Raw genomic sequence first — 25,642 nt, 5'->3', positions numbered from 1 at the left:
AAGTTCAAATGGCCAAAAGACACCTAAGGTCATGCTCAACTTCCTTAGCGATCAGGGAAATGCAAATCAAGACAACTTTAAGATACCATCTTACACCTGTCAGAATGGCGAAAATCAAAAACACCAATGATAGCCTTTGCTGGAGAGGTTGTGGAGAAAGGGGTACACTCATCCATTGCTGGTGGGAATGCAAACTTGTGCAACCACTCTGGAAAGCAGTGTGGAGGTTTCTCAGGAAATTTGGGATCAACCTACCCATGGACCCAGCAATACCACTCTTGGGAATATACCCAAGAGAGGCCTTATCACACAACAAAAGTATATGCTCTACTATGTTTATAGCAGCATTGTTTGTAATAGCCAGAACCTGGAAACAACCTAGATGCCCTTCAATTGAAGAATGGATGAAGAAAGTATGGAATATATACATATTAGAGTACTACTCAGCAGTAAAAAACAAGGACTTCTTGAAGTTTGCAGGCAAATGGATGGAAATAGAAAACACCATCCTGAGTGAGGTAAGCCAGACCCAAAAAGAGGAACATGGGATGTTCTCACTCATATTTGGTTTCTAGCCATAAATAAAGGACATTGAACCTATAATTCGGGTTCTTAGAGAAGCTAAATAAGAAGGAGAACCCAAAGAAAATCATATAGGCATCCTCCTGAATATTAAACTTCATCAGGCGATGAAAGGAGACAGAGACAGAGACCCACATTGGAGCACCGGACTGAAATCTCAAGGTCCAAATCAGGAGCAGAAGGAGAGAGAGCACAAGCAAGGAACTCAGGACCGCGAGGGGTGCACCCACACACTGAGACAATGGGGATGTTCTATCAGGAACTCACCAAGGCCAGCTGGCCTGGGTCTGAAAAAGCCTGGGTCAAAACTGGTCTCGCTGAACATAGCGGACAAGGAGGACTACTGAGACCTCAAGAACAATGTCAACGGGTTTTTGATTCTACTGGACCTATTGGTTTCGTGGGAGCCTAGGCAGTTTCGTGGATGCTCACCTTACTAGACCTGGATGGAGGTGGGTGGTCCTTGGACTTCCCACAGGGCAGAGAACCCTGATTGCTTTTTGGGCTGACGAGGGAGGGGGATTTGATTGGGGGAGGGGGAGGGAAAGGGGAGGCAGCGGTGGGGAAGAGACAGAAATCTTTAATAAATAAATAAATTAATTAAAAAAAAAACACATAATAGTAAAGAAAACATTGTTAGGTCAATAATGACAGTCCACACACCTTATAAGAACACCATTACAGAGAGGCCCCTTGGGCTGTGCAGACCTGCTTCTGCTTTCTGAAGTCTCGTGATTATACTCAGGTTCTATCTTTTTTGAGGAAAAGTGGAAAGAGATATGAAGTGAAAATGTCTTGAAATTTCACATGCTATGAAAAAGTTCTAAGTTTTATGTCCAGGTGTGTTTAGGTGAAATAGATGTTTTTATTCCTTACTAACAAATTATATATCTATAATTTAATAATATGTATTAATAATATCTTCTGTCATCCCTTCAAATGATCCTTTGTAAAACCCCAGAGAAACAAGAAGGAAGAAGTACCGGAATATAACATCCAACCCCTTGTCTATACTTAAGAAGGAAATAACTTGTAAAGTCAGTATTAAAGAATGGTTAAGTAGGGACTCAATCCATACATTAATAAGATACTTGATCTTTTGAAAAAGAATGCATCAAAATTTCAGTTGGTGCTTAGTAAAACAAGAACATCGTCCCAAAGTGAATCTCTGTAACACATAGCTAAGAACTTTAAGTGAAGATTTATCAGCATTGTATCTAACAATACTTCGCAAGTGAAAATATTTGGGAACCGACTGAATGGTGCAGGCCCTGACTTTCAGAGTTTTTATTGTGGTAATAAGGATAAGAAACGAATAAGGAATTAAGTACGGAATCCAGACATCTACAAATTATTGCTGGGGCTTTGAGAAAAGCACATACCAAATGTGCAGAGGTGTCAAGAAAATGAAATCAAATACCTATGGAAATGATACCACAAATCAGGGACATGACTTTTGCTTATCTCCAAGTTACTTACTAAATTTTGCTAATCACAGCTATCCTTCCCCCTCAGTGTGGTAACCCATAAACATTTATTTTAAAAATAAGTCCACTTATTGCAGAAAAATTTTTAGCCTGACAATCACATTGATGAATGTGTCAAATTACAGTTTGGTAAAGTAGAAAAATTGGAACTAATTGTGTTTAATATTAATTTAAATACCTCTACAACCTTTGTCTTTTCTAAAATGAACTGTTTAAAAGAATACTGGAACTTGATCTCTTGCCTCATTCTACAGTCTAAAGAAGATGCCAACAATGTAGTTCTCACGTGGCATACTGATTTGTTTTTGACTCTGATCCTCCATCAGATCTTACCTGTACCAAAGATTAAATGGATATGGTATGGGTCCCAGAACAAACAGTTGAAAGGTACAGCAAGTGAGAAAGTAGTTATTTATTTGATGCATCCAAGACTGTGTGGAAGGTAGAGTTACTGAAACAGTGGACAGTGAAGAAAGTAAAACCAAAGGAGCCAAGGACCTTACACAAACAGTGGACCAAGGAATGAAATAAGCACCTGGAACTTGTATATCCCCACAGAAACACTGAAATGCTGAACAGGAGCAGCATAGACTATAGCTGCTAACAGCATCCGCTTCAGGAATGGAAACTAGGTGTGAAGGGGAAGAATTCCAGGAAGTCTGGTAAGAAGGCCCTCAGGGGCCTCTTTAGCACACAGGGAGGAAGAAAGCCATTCTGAGTGGCTAAAGCACTCAGACACTAACTGCTTACCTTTACACAATATCCTTTCCTCTTTCAAATCTAAGATTTTTGCTTGTTTTCTTGAGCCTAACCCAAATGTAAATGTCTTTGTCAGGCTTGTCTTGGTCTGCAGCCCAAAGTAATTGATCACTCCCTTCAGTATCCTGAGAGCACTTCAAACATGCCTTCCTGATAGCCCCAATTATCTTGATTTATGGCTGTTATGCTCCTGCATCTCTTTCAAAGACATGAGCTCATCAGTGATAGAGATCCAGTCATGTGTCCAGACTTCCCTATAGCCAAATAGTACAAAGCCCAGAGTTCAGTCAGAGGTACTTGCCATAAGCACAGGGGCTTAATATCAACAGTATGTGTGCAACACTAAAATGGAGATAGGGTTATAGTGCAAAAAAGATAAAACAGAATTTTTCTGCACTTTTGGTTAATCCTTCTAACCTAGATAAATTAAGATGATGTAACAAATAATGAGAAACATGCAAGTGTACATGTAGGTAAAATCATTGACGGTATCAGGTTTAACAAATGCTTCGATTGTAAATTCTCAAGATCTAGCTATGAGTGAAGTTTTGATTGGAAAAAAGAGTTCAGAAAAAAAGGTTGATGTTCTAAAATAAGACTTAAATTTAATTAAACTAGGAAAACAATGATTCATCAAATCTTGCCCTCTTCTACATTTTTGCCTACTACAAATTTTTCCCAGAACTTCTTTACATTTCCATGAGAGTTGTACATATTAGTTCATTAGTGAGGACTCTGGTGTACGTCAAACATCAGAAGACATTCAGATTAAATTATGCAGCATATAATGTTAGTGTTAAGTGCATTATAGTAGTTTTTAATATTTTAAAACTTGGTGATTTGTGTCTAATGTCTCTTCTGTCCACTAGCCAATCTTTGATTAAGAAGCAAAATTTCCTGTACACATTAATCAAGACTTCTCTCTCTTCCACACACACACACACAGATACACACAAACACAAACACAAGCGTATGCTCTACAAATAGAAAAAATAACATTCAAAGTTTCTTCTGAGATAAAAAGTTTTGTCTTCATACTTAGGAAACAAAACGATGCATTTGGTAGTCAGTCCTCTCACATATCATCGAGAAATACTGAACACTGGTCCAGTGTTTAGAATGAGTCCAGCACAAATCTGAATTCCAATTAAAAGTTGTATTATCCTGGTGTGTTAAAGAACCCACACACAGATCTCTGAATGTGGAAGGACTCACTTTCATCTCTTTCANAGTCATTGTTAAAGAACTAGAGACTGAGTGAGGCTCTTTCCAAAGCCTATGTACAGCAATGTTTGCAAAGGATTTCATTTGAATAAATTTACACTAGTTCTTTTACCTGCAGTAATAAAATTTAGCTCATTTCACAGCTGTGTTCCATACCACAGTCCACACTGAATATATCAGCTTAGATGCCTTCAGACATCTATAATGATGCTGTAAAGTTTTTATTTTGTCTCATTCTGGGAAGAAAAGAAAAAGGAAACTGCAGTTGGATTGTAAGTGCAGGATGCTGAGGAAATCAGCATTTCTATTGTTGATAAATGCCGGTTCAATAAATTATATCAGTTTACACACTTAGAAGATTCTCTGACAGTAAAGGTAGAGAGCAGTCCCATAGAGAACACAGGCAGAGGGCCAGATGAGAGAAGCTGGGAAGAAGGGGAGAAAAGGATTTAAAGCAATGAAACTTCTAAGGAGTAAGAACCTGATGGCATAGAAGGAATAGATTTGGGTTTGAGGGAGAGGGACTGGAAAGAAGAGGGAGAAGGAGCTGTAAATGGATTATTATTATTGTTATTATTTTACTCTTTGACTTTTGGGGCCCTGCCATCCAGCTTCCAGATAAATACATGGAGATTTATTCTTATTTATTAATGCCCAACCTTAGCTTGGTTTACTTCTTGCCAACATTTCTTAAATTATCCCATCAACCTTTTGCTGTTGGGCTTTTACCTTCCTCTATTCTATAGTACGTTTTTATTTCTTACTCTGTTACTGGTGGTGTGGCTGTGTAACTTGCCCATGGTATTCCCTTTTCTTCTTTTCCTTTCCCTCCTCCCTCTTCTTCTCCTTTTATTCATTCTCTCTGCCTGCCATCCCCTCCTATCCCTCTACTGTCTAGCTATTAGCCATTCAGCTCTTCAGTAGACCAATCAGGTGTTTTAGGCAAGCAAATTAATACAGCTTCACAGAGTGAAACAAATGCAACATAAAGGTATGCAACACATTTGTGTATCCTTAAGCAAATGTTTCATAGCATAAACAAAAGCAGCACATCTTTAACTAGTATTCCACAACCGGGAGCTATATGTGAAGTATCTGGGGAGACATACTGGTGAAGAAAGATTTAGGACATCCAGTATAAACTCTTGTGTTACACTTTTAAGAATAGTCACAGTAAAAAGCTATAACAAGATAGTGAGAATGAGTATTGAATTATGACTTTAAAGGAGAGGTAAGATTCATTATATCTTGGAACAATATGATAATATGCTTATATTTGATAATGGGGTAATTTGTTGTTTACATCGGATATGCTATTACTCTGTCATATAACTGAAAGCTAAAAGCATAAATGGCAATTTAGCAAAGGTTTCTGTTGTGGGAGGCTGCTTGCTTGTTTCCAACTGCCCAGATATGAAATAATCACACAAAAACCATATTATTTGCATTATTGTTTGGCCAATAACTTAAGCATATTTCTAGCTTGCTCCTATGTCCTAAACTAGCATTTGTGAATCAACACGAGGTCATGGTCTACTGACAAAGTTTTGGAGGGCTCCAGTGGAGGCGTGGTGTCTACATGACTTCTCACTAACCCTGCCTTTTTTTCTCCCAGCATTCAGTTTAGTTTTCCTTCCTAGTTCTATTCTGCAAAGCCACTGGCTGAAACAGCTTTATTCATTAATCAATAAAAAAAAAGAAAATAGAAGGACTTTCTACACCAGGCTTGTATGCTTATCTCAGAGATTTAGCATCAAATTTCTGCATAATATATTATCTATATTGCATAATGCTAATTTAATTTAATAAACTTACTCTTCACATAGCTGAAGAATATTTTCCACTTGTCTTCTTCAGCTATATTACTAGGAAGTATACCTTAATATTCTTCAGTTATATTACTAGGAAGTATACCTTAAGTGGTTTATAATAAGTTTTCTTTTTTTTTAAATAAAAATATGACATCATTTTTTTCTTCCCTTTCCTCCCTCCAACTCCTCCCTCTCAATCCCTCTAACTTTCTCTTAGATTCAAGATCTTTTATTCTTCTGTTTATATGTATGTGTAAATATCTACTCCTAAGTATACAGTTGCAACCTGCTCAGTCCATTATTATATCCTTGTATGTACATAATTTCAGGGATGACCATTTTTGTGTATGTCATAAAATATAGCAAAGGATATTTTAGTAGCAAAAATGTTGTTTAAGTCATATCACTTAAACTCTGTTATACATGTTTACTCTTTGAAGGTGAGGGATATTACTTCTGGCTTTGTATTAATGAAAAATGTATACATTAATGAGTGCTCATTACTGTGAGGAAATATAAAAGAACAATTAAGTTAAAAGTATCTCTTCTGGAGTGTGGATCCTTAAGAACCACAAAGTATACAAAACTTACAAGACTCAGAAAGTAAAAAATCAAGCAAACATAAGAAACTTCTAGGTCTCCAGAAGCTCTTAAATTTTACACAGATTCCCAAACCCCTTTCCTCCAAGGCTATATCACCAACAACAACTCATGGGGAGAGACACTATGTCCTTCCTAGTTGCTTGAAGAAGGAAAACAGATGTGAACAATCAAACAAAGAAACAAAAAAATAATGTCAGTGATAATGTTCACAAGGGTGTCAAAGTTGAAATAACCGAAATATCCATCAACAAATGCATAAAAAATTTGCTTGGTTAATGAAATGCATAATAGGGAGCAGTATCACTAAATGATATGTGGACATGTATTATAATATTAATGAACTCTGAACCCAGAGAAAATTATTTCATATAAAATGTTAAGAATTAACAAATCTATATCAAAAAAAGCAGCTCCATACTTACACAGGTCACAGGTTAATGACTATAGAGTACAAAATTTCTTTGAGCAAGCTATGATAATGTTTTAAAATTGAGGAAGTTATACGTACACCATTCTGTGAATATACTAAAAGGCACTAAACTGTCTTTTTTAAAATGAATTATTGCATAGTAAGAATCATGTCCAATGTAACATTAAAAATACCACTCTTGTAATATTCCCAACTATTTATTATATGGCTACAAAGGAATTCTATCTTGGACAAAATTAAATTAAAAAAAAAAGACACAGGAGTTTTCACTCATAGTTTCACATTTTTGTTCAAAAAAGATTCTCACCAACTTAGCTTTTAGATGATGCTATCAAAATAAAAAAATTAGAACAAGAAGTGTCTTGCAAACACTGCAAGGATATCACAGCCTTGCAGAGTTCTACCCCAAGGTTGAGACGCCACCTTATCTGATGAGAATTAGTTATGTTTGTGGAACTTTCATGGCTAAAGCAGTTCAAAGCCAGCGCTCTTACAACACAAGCCAAGAGAGCTGAAGAAGCTCCATTAAATTTTACAGTCAGAGACAAGCAAAGAAATGTATCTTAGCTGCCGTCAAGGCTTTCTTTATGAATTATTTGATTCCATAAATCCAAATCTGCTTTGATGACTCTCCCATTAGAGATATGCAGTTGCGACTGCAAACTGTCAGAAGAAGCTGTTTTATAGAGCAGCTGAACTTGGAGATCTCACTGCATTCCTGTAATTTTCTATACCAACTCAGAAGCCAGAAATACACTGATGCTGGCTCCTCCTCTCCAGAGAGCCCTCCTCCCCTCCATAGTAAACCATAGCCAGTAAACCAACAAAGGACGGTATATAAAATATAGATGGCCATACACCGGGATTTTCAGACACCCATGTTCTCTCATAGAATCATTCTCTAAGATTAAAACAAATGCATGTTGTAATATATTTTTTTCTACTGTCACACTTAAGTTTTATATGCTTTTAAAGTGAAGCATGATTTGGTAAAGACAAGGGTCTTAAACTTATCATCCAATTTTAGTGCACTAGGTGTTGTAGATGAACCACACTGTTATCCCTTATGAGATATATTTTTTTTTTTAAATTGAGCCCTATTCTTAAAGACAACCAAAGAATCTTTAGGGAATTAGGGAATAGCCCTCCCACAAACCAAGCAAGTTGACAAAAAGAGTTAGCTAAACATGCCTTGGGACCATCATGGTTCACTTTTCTCACATTCTCCACCACAGACTCCACCGGAGAAAGACTGTTTATTCAATTACTATAGAGCTACTCAAAATTGCAGCAGAAAAAATAAGACAGTAAATTAACTTTACAAATAAGTCAAAATAGATACTTACTATATAGTACTGTGATTTATAATTTGTTTTAATAATAAAAAACCCATAGTCAGATATTAAGGGAATAAAAGCAAAAATATCAGAGAAGCAGAGGAGCCAGTGACGAGTTCTTACCTATAAAAAAAAAAAAAATCCTTGGACTCAAGGGGGCAAGATCCTGTCCTTATGAATCCTCAGACTGCCTTGAACTCCTGTCTCCTCCTGCCTCATATTCCTCTCTCTGCTCAGTCATTTCCTTTCCTGTCTTCACCTCCTTGGTGTTGTTGGTATTAAAGGCATGTTATTCCCAAATACTGGGATTAAAGGGTTGAGCCACCACTGCCTGGGTCTGTTCCTCTTTGAGACTGTACCAATCTAATGTAGCCAGGGTGGCCTAAACTCACAAAGAATCTGTCTGCCACTGCGTCTGGAGTGCTGGGATTAAAGGTGTGTGCCACCACTGCCTGGTCTCTATGGGTAGCTAGTGGCTAAGTCTGCACTCTTCGGGCAAGTTTTAATTGTTAGGTCACAAACAAAATGTCACCACACTATACTACTAATGGAAAAAAATGCATGTAGAATTAGAAAGACTAACGAATGTCAAAGCATTACAAGGAGTACTTCAAAATTCCTGCTTTGTTAAAGTGGAAAATGTAAAAGAAATGGATGAATTTCTAGATTCAAGTAAATCACCAAAACTAAACTACAAAGAGGAAGAGATCAACAACATAAACAGACCTATAACACAGAAGATTGAAACAGTAATTAACTTCTTTAAGAAAGGGAGGAAGGAAGGAAGGAAGGAAGGAAGGAAGGAAGGAAGGAAGGAAGGAAGGAAGGAAGGAAGGAAGGAAGAAAATGGAAAACGTCAGGACCATCTGGATTCACAGTACAATTAATTCTACCAGACTTTTCTTTTTCTTTCTTTCTTTGTCCTTCCTTCCTTCCTTCCTTCCTTCCTTCCTTCCTTCCTTCCTTCCTTCCTTCCTCTCTCTCTTTCTTTCCATCTTTATAATTAATTTATTTAGTTTATACCCATAATATTTCCCCTCCCTCCTATCCTCCACACTACTTCTCTTCTTCCCCTCCATCCCTTCAATTCACTCCTTCCTTTATATTCAGAAAAGGGCAGGCTTCCAATGGATATCAACAAAATATCAGCCAATGTTTCCTAAATTGTTCAGAAAATTATAAACAGAAGGAACACTGCTAAATTCATTCAGTGAAGTTAGTGTTGTTCTAATATTAAAACCAGGTAAAAACAAAAGAAAAGAAAATAGGAAGGCAGGCAGGCAAGAAGGAAGGAAGGAAGGAAGGAAGGAAGGAAGGAAGGAAGGAAGGAAGGAAGGAAGGAAGGAAGGAAGGAAACTATAGACTAATATCCTTGGTATACAAAGACTCAAAATTCTACAATAAAATACTTGCTAACTGAATATAGACATATATAGAAAAAGATTATCCACTATGAACAATTGGTTTCATCTCAAAGATGTTTCAATATACACAAGTCAATAAATTAATAAACTACCTAACTGAATGTAAAGGCAAAATCACATGATCATCTAGCTGAAGAAAAGACCTTTGACAAAAATCTACCACGTGTTCATGATAAAGGTCCAAGAGAATGTATAGGATTAGGGGAATGTACCTCAATACAGTATGTTATATATGAGGAGCCTATGTAAACATCATTCTAAATGTAGAAAAACTTGAACCAATCCCACTAAAATCAGAAACAAAACAGAGCTGTCCACTATGAACAGTCCTTTTCAATACAGTACTTGAAGCATGAAGTGCACCAATACAACAAAAGAAAAAAACCTAAAGAGAGGCAAATAGTAAAACAAAATGTCAAACTATCCCTATTTTCAGATGCTATGCTATTATACATATGGGATCTCAAAAATTCTACCAAAAAAAAAAAACTTCTAGAAATGACCAATTTTAGTAATATGCCAAGATACAGAATTAATTTACAAAAATCATTAGGGTTTTTAATACACCAACAACATTCACAAAGAAAAAGAAATTATAGACACAAACACATTTACAATGACCTCAAAGAAAATGTGAGTGTACAACTTGAAATATTCTGTAGGAAACAGGAAAGTACAAAGTAATCATGGTAGTCTTGGGGAGCAACAGAGAGGGGGATAGCAAGGTACAAATAATTGAGGAAATGGGAAAAATGGGGAAGGACTTTTAATTAGGGAATGCCAAGGGAGGTCAATACAGGAGACAAAAGGAGGACAGAAAAATAATAAGGATGTCTAAAAAAAATCATAAGGAATCACATTATCTACTTTCCTAAAATGGTATGTAATACATGTAAACCTTTGTACACATATAAAATTTAAATCAAATTCACCTAGTGGAGCAGATAATGCTCTACTCAAGGGTCATAGACTTTCTAACAAAAAACCCTAACCTCAGGCTTAAAAAGCCCCCTTTTTAGTTACTGGTCAGTTTTATTTAAGAGACTCTACCATCATTATAATCTGTTGTTGTTCCCTTTTGCTATCTCCCAGAAGTGAAATTTATGTTTCTGTTAATGAAGATGCCATCCACTTCAGACACTGGCTCCAGAACTGGTCCTGACCTAAATGATTCCTCCCTGAGGACTAGTTTTCATGGCATAAAAGGTACCATGCTAGCTTCTAAAAAGGAATCAACCAATAGTCCTACCTGACTATGATGTGTATGATCTACAACATTAACCAGCACGATGAGTGACCCTATGGGCAATGGTAGCATGCATATCTTGGCAGAGACCAAGATCTCTCTAATTGGACCCAACAAGAGTGAAATCATGCCGGCAATGAAAACCTAGCAACTAACTACCCAGGGCTAATGAAGTCACGGGTTTTTAAGGAAAACCTACAACCTCTACTTTACTTACCCAGCATAATTCTTACTGATACTCCACACCTTTGTCCTTGAACTCACAGGCAGGTGTCCTTCTCACCCCTCGTCAATGAAGCTTCAACGTAACATATAGAGACCATTACTGAAAACTGCTCCAGCTCAAAATACAGAGAACAATGGCCTTGAGTTGCCTGCTCCAACTGATACATCAAAAACACAATTCTTAAGCCCAAGGTTTAGCCATAATTGGGCGGGAGTTGGAGAAAAGATCACAACAGCCTAGGAATAGGAACGGTTCTGTTATTACATCTCTTAGAAAGGTCAGAGAACACTCAGAAAGTCTGATCAACATGATATAAACAAATACTACACCAATAGACTGGGTAACATGAAGAGATAAATCTTTATTATCCCACCCCATACGAGAATTATAGGCAACTAAACTAACAGCAGGAGAAATAGTTTTCTACAAAGAACTCCCAGTTGTTTATTCAATAGCAAGAGGTCAGCTCTGAAATCATACACATGGAAGTAACATTAGGCAGATTGAGCAGTTTTTACTGAAATATCTAGGAATAAATGTATCTAACAAAAAATGAAAATAGATCATGAACTTAAAGATAGTAAGAGGGCTATATGGGAAGATTATAGAGGGGAAAAGGAAGGGGGGAATTATGTAACTACATTCCAATTTCAAATACTAGGAAAGTTATTCTAGAAGTTTGTGTAATTAGTGTCACTAAAGGCTGTACTTGTCTTGCAAAGTTTACAAGAAAAGTGAAGGAAGTCATTTAGAACAAGAATTGTATGAAATTTGTAAGTTCCCCTTGCTTAATATTTATAAGTGTATTCTTTTTACTCCTGGTGATATTCTATACATATTTTTCCCATAAGTCAGAGGATGAAAAGTCTTAGACAATCTCCTTAGAATCAGAGACAACTCTGCATAGCCTGTCCATTCCTCACCATCCAAAACATACCAACATATCACCCCATCACCAAGTCAATCATTCCTATTTATTAATTTACTTACCTACTTATTTATTTATGTGTGAGAGAGTATTATGGCCCCACTCCTGTGTGCAGACACAATGCACTTGTAGGAGTTGCTTTTCTGCTTTCACCTTGTGTATGCCAGGAATCAAAGACATAAAAGCAGGATCCTTTACCACCTGAGCGATCTTGCTGGCTTTCCTTTGGTCCTTTGTAAAAAGTTTTACTGTTTCTCTCTCTGTCTCTGTCTCTCTCTCACTCTCTCTGCATCTGTGTCCCCCTCTGTGTCTCTCTATCTCTGTCTCTCTCTTTCTCTATCTGTCTGTCTGTCTGCCTGTCTGTCTGTCTTACTCTCTCTGAAGCCTGGCTGGTTTTGAACTAACAGCTCTCCTGACTCAGCTTCCTGAGTACTTGTGTTACAGGCATGCATATAATCTCTTAGCCTCTATTCATTTAGTTTTGTTTTTAATCAATGATCCTTATCTGCATGTAATTCTATCTGTTTTAGCATCTGTCTACTTTGTAAATTGTATATCTTTCAAGCTTATATTGTAGGAAAATATTCTTTGGGTTTTTCCGTTTTGCAAAAGAGTCAGTGTGTCCTGTACTGACTGTCTCTGTCTGAGCTCTTCAACTGTATATGCTTCTCTCTTTACAGTCAGTTTGTTTACTTCAAATGACCTATTGAAACTTAATGGGGATTTCCAAGAGATACAGATTCACATGCTCTTTACGTTTGCTCTCCTGTTCCTGGCACAGAGCATGCCATAAAATAGACACTACAAACCTGGTTCTACTTAATTGAGCCTGCTCGACACAAGCCAGAGATGAAAAAGACCACCTATTTCTATGGCTGGCATCCTCTGAAATTACAGAATGTGTTTTCTTTACCTTAACTGTCCCCTCTGGGTAGCAGGAATACATTGTCTGTACTATTCTGCTTGGGTTTCTTACCAATACTGTCTTCACAATGTTTTAACCAATGTTGGGTATTTGTAACACAAATTGGGATTTGTTGATGTGATTGCACACAGATACTACTAAAAGAAAAGTATTTCTTAGAAATATATGCAAGCACTGCAATTTGTAGATATGGTCAGACACCAGGGTGGCAAACACAGGAAGATGGTTAGACGTAAAGTATCTAAAAATAAAACTCTTAAGTCGTGAGAGATGGTATAACAACCTGCATAATAAATGCTTTTATGGAGTTTTACTGAGCAGAAAAATTAGCATAAAGCACACTAAAATACAATTGAAAAAAATTAATATTTTAGCAAAAAGTATGAATAATTGAATAACATTGTAAATCCAGTACTATAAATAACACATACAAAACACATTTCACAAGACGTAATTTCCTAATAGATAAATAATGAAGTTCTGTGTGGTGATGTAGCTATAAATGAGGGAGGACGTTTGTGCATACAAGTATATATATATACTTGTATGACATATATGGATAGATATGTGTTGAATGTTAGTGTGCTTATAGTGGTACATTATTGTGATTCTACCATAGATTTGAAATGCTTAATGCAATTTAGAAATATATAGGTAAGTATGTTTTAATGGGCATGAAACAGTTTTCCACAGCTAGCTTTCCTCCAAGTAGAAATTAAATAGTTTTGTTAGTAATATATTGAACCATTTAGACTTAAGTGTATAAATTGTTAGTCTAGCTATATATGTGACCTAAATGTATTAGTCTAATTATATATGTGACATAAATGTATATACAAAAACACATTGCACTTTGGGAAATGCAGCACTCACTTCCTCTTAACACATCACAGAGTTAACTCATCTTGACAAAAATAGTCTCAGGTGTTTCTGCACTAGGTTTTTGGAAGCTTCATCGCCACTCTTAAGGAGTCTCACCTTCAGAATTCCCAGCACGGCAAGGATGTGTGCAGCCTCAAGGAAAAACATCAAGGCAGAATACCCTGTGCTTTCAAAACTGTACTCTGTTTAAAAGCACTGTATTTGCTAAAACACTATGATGCTCTTTGCCCAGCAACAGGCAAGGAAAAGAAAAAAAAAGCACTATCAGATGTAGTAAGGCAATGGCATTGTGCATAGATCCATAGAGGAAGAACCAAATCAAAGAAATAAAAGATGCTAACTACAGACATTTTCCTAGGGGTGAAGAGAGCATTTTCAGTTCATACTGAGATCACTGACATGAAGTAGGTAACTGTTTTATGAGTAATTACCAAACATTGTCTAAGTCCTGTACATATTTATCTTTTCTTTAAACTATATTAAAAGTAGACCATAATGCATACCTATTTTATAGCTGAAGAACAAAATATAAAAAGAGATTAGAAATCACAGCTCTAATATTTTGAGCAGTTCATGTATAGCTGGCCCAAAATTCTGTTCTGAAATATTTTAATAAATGCAGATTTAGTAGCATGTAAGCACATACCACCAAGTAGTTAATGCTGCTTTCATTCTAACTTTTGATTCGGTCCTTCAGCACTCATGCCTTTCACCATCGGGGACAGAATCTGGGACACTGGGTTGGTGACGTTTAATCTCACATTCTCAGATTCTGACAGAGTGAATAAAAATAACATTTAAACAATGTAGCCCAGTCTAAACCATAGAACCCTCAATGCCTTTGATCTTGTCTAATCTTGGAAGCTAACCAAGGTCTGGCCTGCTTAACACTGGATGAGGAAACACCTGTGAAGTTGGGCACTGTAGACTTTCTGGACACCATTAATGGCAGCCACTATTAATCCCAGAACTCTGGAGGCCAGGGCATGAGCTCAAGTCTCAAGGCCACCCTGATCTACAAAGTTCGTTCTAGGAAAGTCATGACCACAAAGAGACCTTATCAAAAAAAAAAAAAAAAACATAAAATAATTACTATTGGTCTTCTGATGCCACATTTTAATACAATGATGTGGGAAGGTCATTTGTCTATCTGTTGCTTTCATTGGTTAATTAAAAAAGAAAAGTCCTTGGCCTGATAGGACAGAATTTAGATAGGTGGAGTAGACTGAACAGAATGTTGGGAAGAAGGGAAGTGAGGCAGATGCTATAGCTCTCCTCTCCAAGATGGACACAGGTTTAGATCCTTCCCGGTAAGCCACCACCTCGTGGTGCTACACACATTAATAGAAATGGGTTAATCAAGATGTGAGAGTTAGCCAGTAAGAGGCTAGGGCTAATGGGCCAAGCAATGTTTAAAAGAATGCAATTTGTGTGTTGTTATTTCAGGGCATAAGCTAGCCAGGTGGCCAGGAGCTGGGTGGCAGGAAGCAGCCCGCCGATCCATCTACAAATGTTGCATAAATTAAATTGTTACCTCTGCAAAATCAGTGTCTACCTCTGATGATTAAGGGACTTGGTTTTCTACTGAGGTCCTGAAATAGCTTTAAATTGTCTACTTTGATAGTGGTTCACGTTTTTCCATTTATGTATGCAAAGTATTCACTCAACAGCCATTGTTCAATTGATTCTTGCTTGTGGGCGCTCATCCCAATATTGAATGCAGAAATTTAAGTGTCTCTCTGCCTTAACTACTAGGTTCCCTGGTAGCCTGACCACAGTGTCAGCACAATGGGATGTTACTATTTCCACCTGCTCAAAGGCAGATTATATGTCCAACTTTTCCCAGTCATGTCTTTCCTTATGAGAAAACAAAAAGCATAGACAACTGTAATAGTTATTGTTCTATTTCTGTGAAGAGACCTTGACCAAGGTAGTCCTAAAAGGGAGGCATTTAATTTGGGGATTATGGTTCCAGAGAAGAGTAGAGTATCTGAATTTTAGTATTATTCTATTATTATCATGGCAGGGAGCATAGAAGCAGGCAGGAAAGCTTGGTACCGGAGAAATAGCTGAGAGTTTTATATCTTCTTCAGGCAGCGAGCAGAGAGAGGGGCGGGGAAGAGAAATTGTGTCTGTTGCAGTCTTTTGAAACCTCAGATTCCTTAGTAACCAAATAAGTTGAAAGAAAGATTCATAGAAACATATTTATATTTATAATTTGCAGCACTTGGGGCCAACTTCAGAATCCTTCAATAGGTGAATTGATAGACTGTAGCATATATAAACAATGGAGTATTATTCAATACTAGAATGAACTACAAACAATAAAAAAAACTTGCAGGAATTTTAAATGATTACTATAAGAGAAAGAAGATAATATGAAGAGGCACCGCATGATTCAGCTATTTACCATAGAAAAACTCCAAATGTAGAGGCAGTAATATCAATTGCTACTAGAGACTCAGCGACAGCAAATGAGGAATAAATAGACTGAGCATAGATAATTTTATGTCAATGAAATTTTCTTATAAAATACCAGCATTACATATCATAAAGCTTCATGTGTATGTCAAATCCAAAGACTGTATAGCACAAAATATAAACATTAGTGGAAACCATGGACATTAGTTAAGATAATGAGGTAAGTAATAGATTGTATCAAATATATAACATTGGCACAAGTGTTCTTTTGTTTGTTTGTCTTTTGTTTTTTTTTTTTTTGAGACAGAATTTCTGTGTGTTGGCTGTCCTGGTGTAGACCAAGTTGGCCTCGAATTCACTGAGATCTGCCTGCCTCTGCATCACAAGGTTGTAATAGTAGAAGAAAAGGAGAAATGGTAAATTAATGGAAAGAGCAAATTCTACTTAATTTCCCATACACCTAGAACAAAAAAAAAAAAAAGACATGGTACAGTATAAACCTCAGGAACTTGAACTGCTTATTGAAGTAATTGCCTACAAAGTGAAACAAGCCAACACATAAAGCTGGAGCAATGCTATCCAGATGAGGAGCTATTGTCATTGATAGCTGTTGAGGGAGGGAGAACCCTTTTTTTGAAAGGTGGCCATTGGTGGTTGCACAGGCTCCAGTGTGTGATCTCATCATACCCATGCACTATGGCCAGCACCAAGGGATCTTACTGGATAATAAAAACAATAAAGTGAACGAATAAAAATAAGAGTGGGAATGGGAAGCGGTGGCACGTGCCTGTAATCTAAGCACTCAGGAAGCAGAGGCAGACACATCTCTGAGTTCAAGACCAGCCTGGTCTACAGAGCTAGGTCTAGAGCAGTCATAACTATACAGTTCTCAAAAAAAAAAAAAAAAAAAAAGCCAACCAACCAACAAGACAAACACACAAGAACTAAAAATTGGGGCAGGGGAGAAAAAGTTAGAAAAAAAAGGCAGGGGATATGTGTTTGGAAATCTGAGGAGAGTTGAAGAGGAGTGATATAGAGTAGACATCAAACTTCATCGTATGCATGAAACTCTAAAATAAGATATTTTAAAATATGTGTAATTTCAGTCTCTTGCTCAGTCCCCCGAGAACCATTACAAAATGAAGTACAAAAGCTTCTATTGCACAATTAACCTTGGGATTGTTATTAAGAATATTCTTATGATTTTCAGTAAGTGACAATTTAAAGTAATAGTTAGGCGTATGAACAAATAACTTCATTTTCTAGATTTTCTTGTTTGTCCCTTAGTTGAAATTAGCAGACAAACAGTTGCAACCAGTTGAACCCTTGCGAATTATATCTGTGATGAATAATATTTGCGCGTGAATCTTAGAGGACCTAGTTAAATACTTTCTGTTTAGTAGCTGTTAAAACTTCACAGGTACTTTTACACTTCAGAACTTCTATTATTATTCTAATATAAAACATCATAGTATTTAAATAACCAGTATAATCAGGTAGGATCTAGGTTAAAACAATTCTGTATGATCTCAATCTGTGTGCGTTTCATTCTATAATGCTACATTCCTTATAACCTGTGGTATTTTAACTATATCAATATAAGATAAATAATGTATGTACAGAGAAAAGAGTGTTTTTAGAGAGAGCTAATATACATTTCTAGACTTGATTGAAGTTACAAAATTGTCTAGAAGAATGCTAGCAAACTATTAAAAACCATCACTATTGAATTTCTTATGTGAATGAAGCATCTCACTAGTACCTTATAAATGTTGCTATATTAAATTCTAGAGAATATATGCCATTAAACCATAGTGGAGATAAAATAAAATATTTTATTGTTACTCATAGGCAATGTGCTCTTTCATGGATCGAGAAGAAAGAGGAAATGATTAAGGATGAGAGCGGGAATGGGAGGGAAAGACTGGAGGGGGAGGTTAGGGAAGGGAGGCTGCAGCAAGGATGTAAAATAAATAAATGAATAAATATTCAGGTACACCAAATAATTTCATAGGTAACAGAGACAGAATGTTTTCAAACACTTTGACCAGAACATAATGATATTGGTGTTCATTCTTTCCTCGAGTTTATGAGTAAACCGAGTCATGGTTCAAAGGAAGGCACTTTTCCAAAATAACTGAAGTTGAAGAAATGTATCTGACTGTCTGGTATGATAGGTCTGTCTTTTCCTATGTATGGACTGGTATGAAGAGATGATTCTCTGCAGACATTACAGGTGACTTTATTTTCAAACTGCAATAATTCTCAGTAAAGGGAAATAAAAGCAAAATGATTACATTTCCTTTCATATTGAAAAATAAAGGTATCACTTCATAATTAGTTGTGTAAAGGACATTGTGACTACTAAAAACAGTATAGTTATAGTGCATGAACCTAATGTGAGCGGCATTCTTCTTAAGAGATAATTATACTTGCAGATAGTTCAATTCTAAATAATGGACAATATTTTCATGTTTCCCATATTTCAATATAATCCAATTACCCTAAAAGTATATTCATTGTTCACTATGACATAACTGAGAATAAGTCTCTACGACTTAAGTTGGTGGAAGCCAGATGTTCTGATGCTGTGAAACACATTTTGGTCAGTCTGTTCTTTCTTGTAGTGTGAAATTGCTGGTAAATATAATAATCAAACCTATTAGGTGAATAATTCCATAAGCAAATAAAAGTATAAACAGTAAGAAACCATTTAATAATTAGAGTGATTATTTGCCCTCTAACAATATTTTATTTTTTCAAATTACAATGACATCAGTAATTTGACATACTGATGTAAATATATTATTAACAATTCATATAAAAGCAAGTTAATTTTAATTAGCTATAATATAAAACAATTGAAAGTTTAAACTTTTTAAAAATTGATTTTATTGAGCTCTACATTTTACTCTGCTTCCCTCTTTCTCCCCTCTACTTCAACCCTCTCCCATAGTCCCCATGCTCCCAATTTACTCAGCAGATCTTGTCTTTTTATACTTCTCATGTAGATTAGATCTATGTATGTCTCTCTTAGGGTCCTCATTGTTGTTTAGGTTCTCTGGGATTGTGAATTGCAGGCTGGTTTTCTTTGCTTTATGTTTAAAACTCACTTTTGAGTGAGAACATAAGATAATTGCCTTGCTAGGTCTGAGTTACCTCACTCAATATGATGTTTTCTAGATCTATCCATTTGCATGCAAATTTCAAGATGTCTTATTTTTTTTCTGCTGTGTAGTACTCCATTGTTTAAATATACCACATTTTCCTTATCCATTCTTCAGTAGAGGGGCATTTAGGTTGTTTCCATGTTGTAAAGCAAAGGCCATGGTCAACAAGACAATTTAAACTCTTATTATGTTATGTACTCATTCATAAGTGGATACTAAATATAAACAAAGGATATTGAGCCTATAGTTCATGATCCTACAGAGGCAAAGTAACAAGATGAAGCATAAGAAAAGCATATAGATCTACCTGGAAAGTTGAAATAGACAAGATCGCCTGACAAAATTGGGAGCATGGGGGTGGGGAGAAGGGAGGGTGGAAGGGGAACAGAAGGGAAGAAGGGGAAAGGGGAGGAGAACTTGAAGGAATGGGATAGTCAACATAGAAGAAGGACAGAGATGAGAGCAAATAAAGAGATATCTTGATTGAAGGAGCCATTTTGGTGTTAGCGAGACCGGGCTCTAGAGAGTTTCCCAGGAATCCACAAAGGTGGTCCCAGCTAAGACCTTACTAAACAATAAAGGAGAGGATGCTCAAACTGACCTTGCCCTGTAGCTACACTAATGAATATCTTAAATATCACCATAGAACCTTCATCCAGCAACTGATGAAGCAGAGGCAGAGACCTGCATCCCAGCACTGGACTGAGCTCCCAAAGTCCAGTTGAAGAGTGGGAGAAGTGAGATTATGAGCAAAAAGATCAAGTTCATGATGGGTACACCCACTAAAACAGTCTATCCGAGCTAATGGGAGCTTACCAGCACTAGTCAGACTGGGAAGGAGCAAGCATAGTTCCAAACTAGTCCTTCTTAATGTTGGTTACAGTTGCATGGCTGGGGCAGACTGAGCGGCCACTATCAGTGGCACCAGGATTTATCCTTTCTGCTTGTACTGGCTTTTTTGGAACCTATTCTCTTTAGATGGACACCTTACTCAACCTAGATATAATAGAACAAAATCTTACATGAAGTAAGTATGAAATGTCTAAAGGAAACAAGTATAATCAATAAAAAAGAAAATTTAAGCTCATGTTTAAAAAAAATAATTTTGTTATTTCTATAACAAAATCACCTTGAAAGTATAGAGAAAGGCTTAAATGCTATTGGTTATTCAGTTAAATCATACTGCTTGATTTCTACTGTGTTGTTCATTAATTAATTAATTTCGATATCTAGCAGTCTAGCCATCGTGTTCATCCCAAAACCGCTGCTCCCTTAGCAGTTATTCATCTTGCATAATATTCCCTGTAATGCTTTACAATCTCATACCAAAGAATTTCTGGAATTTCTTGTACTTTTACATTATGATTTAATAATCCACATCTATCATTGAGTACTTGTTGCTATTTCCTTACAACTTTTCTGATAATATTTTCTCAACTTGTTTAACTAGTTTATGATGTTCCCCTTAAGAACTTAATATTCTTTGTGAACTATCCTTTTTTTTACATTTCAATATTTGCTTTTATTAGCAAACCACTCATAACTTGAAAAATCGTAATTGACTTCCTAATTCAGCACAGTTCCCTCTCCTAATCACCCATTAGATTTCTTTGCATTAATTTTATCCATTAGATCACTGTAATCATTAGATTACACCTCAAGTTCAGTGTACCATAACTAAACTGATATTCTTCCCAATCCTAAGAAATCTGATTTTCTTTTTGTCACCTTGTATCTCAATTCTTGGGTACTGAAATGATGGGTACCCTTATGACTTCTTTAGGAATGTTAAATCTGAGCTGATGCCTTCTGAGATACAAAGCAGAGCTGTTCTCTATGCTTTACTATAACATCTGATGCTCTTTCTGTTTTCTTATCATACCCACAGCTTTTAGATTCACCTCTCTTCTTTCTCATCAAATGATAATTTAATTATCTACCTAAAGCTTCCAATAACTCTTAACCTCCTTGTATGTTAAGCTCTAACAGCTTTTTCATAGATTTAGAATTTTCTTAAAATCTGTTTGAAATTGACTTCATTGATATTAATACTTCTCTACTGAGTTATGAGCTGCACTGTCATTGAGACATTCAAGATCTAGGAATGTTGAGGTAAATCTTTATTTTTATTTTCTCTCTTACTACTCTGATGCACTTTATATTTGGCAAAAAGCCAGGATCAAAAGCAAAAGGAATTTCTCATTGATCTATACCCTCAACTATTTTATCAATTACATGACCTCTGCTCTTGTACAATGTTCATGAGTATGGTACACCATGTATTAATTATTGTGAATTTATAGCATTGTTTAGTTTTAAGCTGGTCAAGGGCAAAGATGACAACATCACATTCACCCCCTACTAAAGTGAGAACCAACTAAAAATCTTCAATAACTTTGTTGTAAATTGACCTAAAACTGCCATATAACACATATAATATATTATCATTCATATATCATAAATCTAATATACTCTGCATAAGTCACGAGCACTTTACTACATGAACATGTTGTACTTTAAGATATGTGCATTTGCATATATATTCATGTAAATAAAAACTTAATGGCTGAGTAGATATTTAAAAATTATCTTTTATAATCATTGAACCAGGTACTCTCTGAGGCCACCGTAATGGACATCATGCTGTTGACAGTTCAAGCTCCTTCCCCAGATCTTTATTCAGTGAAAACTCCACCTACATGATGTCATATTTCATGATACTTCCTGTAAACAGTTGAAAGAAAGAACAAGTTCCCCTGATTGGAGCAGATGAACTCAACTTTTCTATCCTCCTCTCCCAGTTCCTTTACTTCTACCTTTCTCTTGCTTCATTTCTCGTTTAAACCAAATTTTCTTGCTTGCTTTTCATCAAAGATAGACATGATTCTATCACCTCTGTATTTTTGGTTACTATTTTCCTCTACATATGTCCTAGTTCCTCTGAGAACTATTCTCAACTCATTTCAGACCTAGTAACATCTCCCTTTCTCTAAGTGGTTTTTAAAAAAAAGAAAGGAAATATTATTTTGTCCAGCAGGTTAAATTCTCCATTATTTTCCATCAAACTGGAAATCACTGTGGGAAAAAAAAAAAACAGTAACACCATCCTCATCCTCTTGCTTGCACAAAACTTGGCAATGCACGAATTAGTTTTTCACAACCTACTTGCTTTTACCATTGCATATGTGGACAATCAAAAACAAATGCTATCAAACTGTAGGCAGCTGAGGAAGCAGAGGTCAAAAGTCAAGCAAACTATTCATAGAGCAAGATAGAGCTGAACCTGGCACTGGACTCAAGGTCTCCATCCCCTTGATCCCGAGTGTTTCCTTCTATTTTAAACTGTTAATTGGCTTGTGTTCCTGCCTTGACATTACTGTTGGCATATATTGGCACCTGAGAGGCAGCACAGTACATGTTGAATACACTCCCTTTCATCTGAATTACTACTTGGCTCATGTTCCATTGATAGTACAAATTTCAACTAGCCCAACACTGTTTGCCCAATACTTATCTGAGAAGCCCGTTCTAAATACTACCAATTACTACCAGTTTAGGAAAAAATAAATAAAACTCCTAATTCTTTGTTTAAAAACCAAAGGAATTAATTTGATTTTATCTGCATTCACCCACCAGTTGGTCTTCAAAGGGTTAGCAAGAATGATTTTGCTTTGACTAGCCTGTGTCCACATTTATGCCTTTATGCATGTGGACACAGGCTAGTCAAAGCAAAATCATCCAATATTCCAAGGTAAAGTGTATTTTATCTCTAAGTCAGTTTTGTTTAGTTCCCTCACTACGTTGTTTGGATATGTGGTCCTTCTTTAAACGTTCAGTCATCAGTGTGATTCTGGTGTAAATTGATCTGCCTCCTCAGCAGGGCTTAGAAGGACTGAAGCCTGAAAAAAAAGACCGTACTTTGCGATTTAGACACTTTTCCTTTGGCCTCATCCCACTCAATATTTAAGAAACGCTCAGGAACTCTCAAGTCATCCTCAGCCCTCAGCAACGAGAATACCTCCTCCACTTTCTTCCTGTGAGTGTATGAAGTCTCAAGCAGGCTCGGGAATTCCATCTCCCATAGCGGACAGAGAGCATCCACCCACCCCGCAGAGAAGGGAGCCTGAAGCCCTCAGGTTTTGTTGTTTGTCTGAGGATTCCTGCCTCTACAGAGCTTTCTTTTCAGGGAGAGTCTTAGGAGCAGTGAGTTGCTGCCTTTCTTGTCTGGTCGAAAAACAAAGCGGGGGAAAAAAAAAAAAAAAAAACTTCTTTCCGGGAAGGAAAAGTTTCAAAACCCACATGCTAATCACTCCACACTGTAAAAAACATTTTAACACACTCATTATAAATTGCGCTATCCAGTCTTCCCTAAAAGTCCCTAGGAGCCTCCCTTGCTTCTTACTGTTCGGTCTGTCCTCACAGGGTGTCCCCGAGTGTCCCACACGCCACAAATGTACACTTAAGAAATTTAACTCTGCCCCCTCACATATAACAGCAGTAAGCATACTGTTTGCCCAAACACGACATAAACATCAGCAAAACTGTTTACTTGTTCTTTGCGAGACTGTCATTTTAGAAAGTCTCAGGCTGGAAACCCAGAGAAGAAAAACACTCCACTTTGTAATGAAAGTACAGCGCTGCCCTCATTTACTGCCGAGCTGCCAGAGAAACAATCACCCTAGTGACTCACTGTTGCCTCTCAGTTATGTTGTTCTTTCCTGATGGCTTAGGACGTGACCTAATTCGCTTGCAGGAATCATACTTTTGACCTGAGGATCCCGGCATAAACAGAACCAGCTGGAAGGACAGGGATCCCTCCAGGAGTCCCCAGCTCCCTATCATGGTCCCAGATTTAGAGATGGAGGAAAGGGCAACTCTGTCCCACTTACCAGTCCTCCACAGATAGAGGGTGGGCACCTCGGCGTCTCCCTGCGCCTCAGCCCCGCGGGCGCCGGAGCTCAGCAAGAGCAGCAAAAGCAGTGGCAGCCGCAGCAGTTGCAGGACGCCCCGGCTCGGGGACGCTAGGCGCCCGGCTCGCAGCCCCATGCTGTCCGCAGCCGCTCCAGCCTCTGGAGCCGTAGTACTCTCGCGGGGAACCGTCCTTCCTTCTCCACCAGAAGAAAACGCAAAGCTTTCTCCGCTGCTATTGTTCGCTCCAGATGAAAAGCAGCCAAAGAGCAACTAACACTAGGGAACAATAGCATCCGCGGCGGCCGTGGACGCCACCGCCGCCGCCGCTGGCGGGGATGCTGGCAGGGATGCTGCCGCCGCTGCCATGGCGCGCAGACTGGCAGGTCCTAGCGGCAAGGGACACAGACGGCCGCAGGGGGCCCCAGCTGACAGAGCCGGCCCAGAGCTCTGCGAGGAGCAGCCCCCGCCGCCAGCTGTAGGGAGGGGAGGGGGGCGAGAACCGAAAGGAACCGAGGGGACCCGAGGGGACCACAGACGGGGGGCAGAGAGGGCACAGGGCCAGCACCCAGACTCCACGCGCCCGCCCCGAGAACTCCCTGGCACATGGTGCGCTGAAATATGTTCGCAAGGATACACCAATAAAAGGAATCATCTCGGGGCAGGCTTCAGGATGACGAATAACTGACATTGAAATTCATCGTCACCCAAGGAGTCAAATGCTGATCTAGTGGCGTGTTATTCTCCCTGCATATTTACACAAAGCATCAGCGTTGGTCATTTATTCTGAAGCCGTACCTTCCGAATCACTTTATGCGAGGAGCAGTATTATGAATCTATAAAGGAACAGACTAGAGCTCACTGTCAAAAAGCAACTGAGGACTTTCTAAAGTGTTTATTTTTTAACTTCAGTCCATTCTCAGTTAACAACGTGACCATGGTTAGTCTTTGTCAAATTCAACACATTGTCTTGTCATCTATCGTCTTTGAAAGTGAATTCGTACTTAAGAAGAGCGCGCGGTGCCGTCTAATTGCGTGAGTAAGACTATGCAGACACTGTTAGCTGGATCCTCGTTCAACTGGGAAGTGAATAAAAGTTCCCTTCCATCTCTTTCTCTCCTCTCTCTGTTGAAAACACACTAATAAGCAAGTCTCAGAGGTGGGGAGAAAAATTAAAGCACAAATGTGCCAGTAACTGTAGCTGGCTATTTCCCAGTTAATAAATATTTTCACTTACATTTTATTCCTGAGACTAATATCTCCTGATTCTGTTAAAGGT

General features: G+C 37.6%; 1 protein-coding gene across 1 annotated transcript in view; it reads right to left on the bottom strand.

Moving 5' to 3' along the window:
* The window catches only part of Thsd7a (thrombospondin type 1 domain containing 7A), a 402,007-nt gene extending 377,504 nt beyond the window's left edge, over positions 1-24,503 (bottom strand). The window contains exon 1 of the mRNA XM_050145877.1: positions 24,345-24,503. Within this exon, the coding sequence (XP_050001834.1) occupies positions 24,345-24,501 (157 nt within the window). The 5' untranslated portion in view covers positions 24,502-24,503. The remainder of the gene's footprint in view (positions 1-24,344) is intronic.
* Positions 24,504-25,642: the final 1,139 nt, after the last annotated feature.

Source organism: Alexandromys fortis, unplaced genomic scaffold (assembly GCF_014885135.2).
Source record: "Alexandromys fortis isolate MF-2015 unplaced genomic scaffold, M_Fortis_MF-2015_v1.1 scaffold_34, whole genome shotgun sequence".
Lineage (NCBI taxonomy): Eukaryota > Metazoa > Chordata > Mammalia > Rodentia > Cricetidae > Alexandromys > Alexandromys fortis.
Note: the sequence above shows the minus strand (reverse complement) of the source record. Positions and strands in the feature narration are given on the sequence as shown.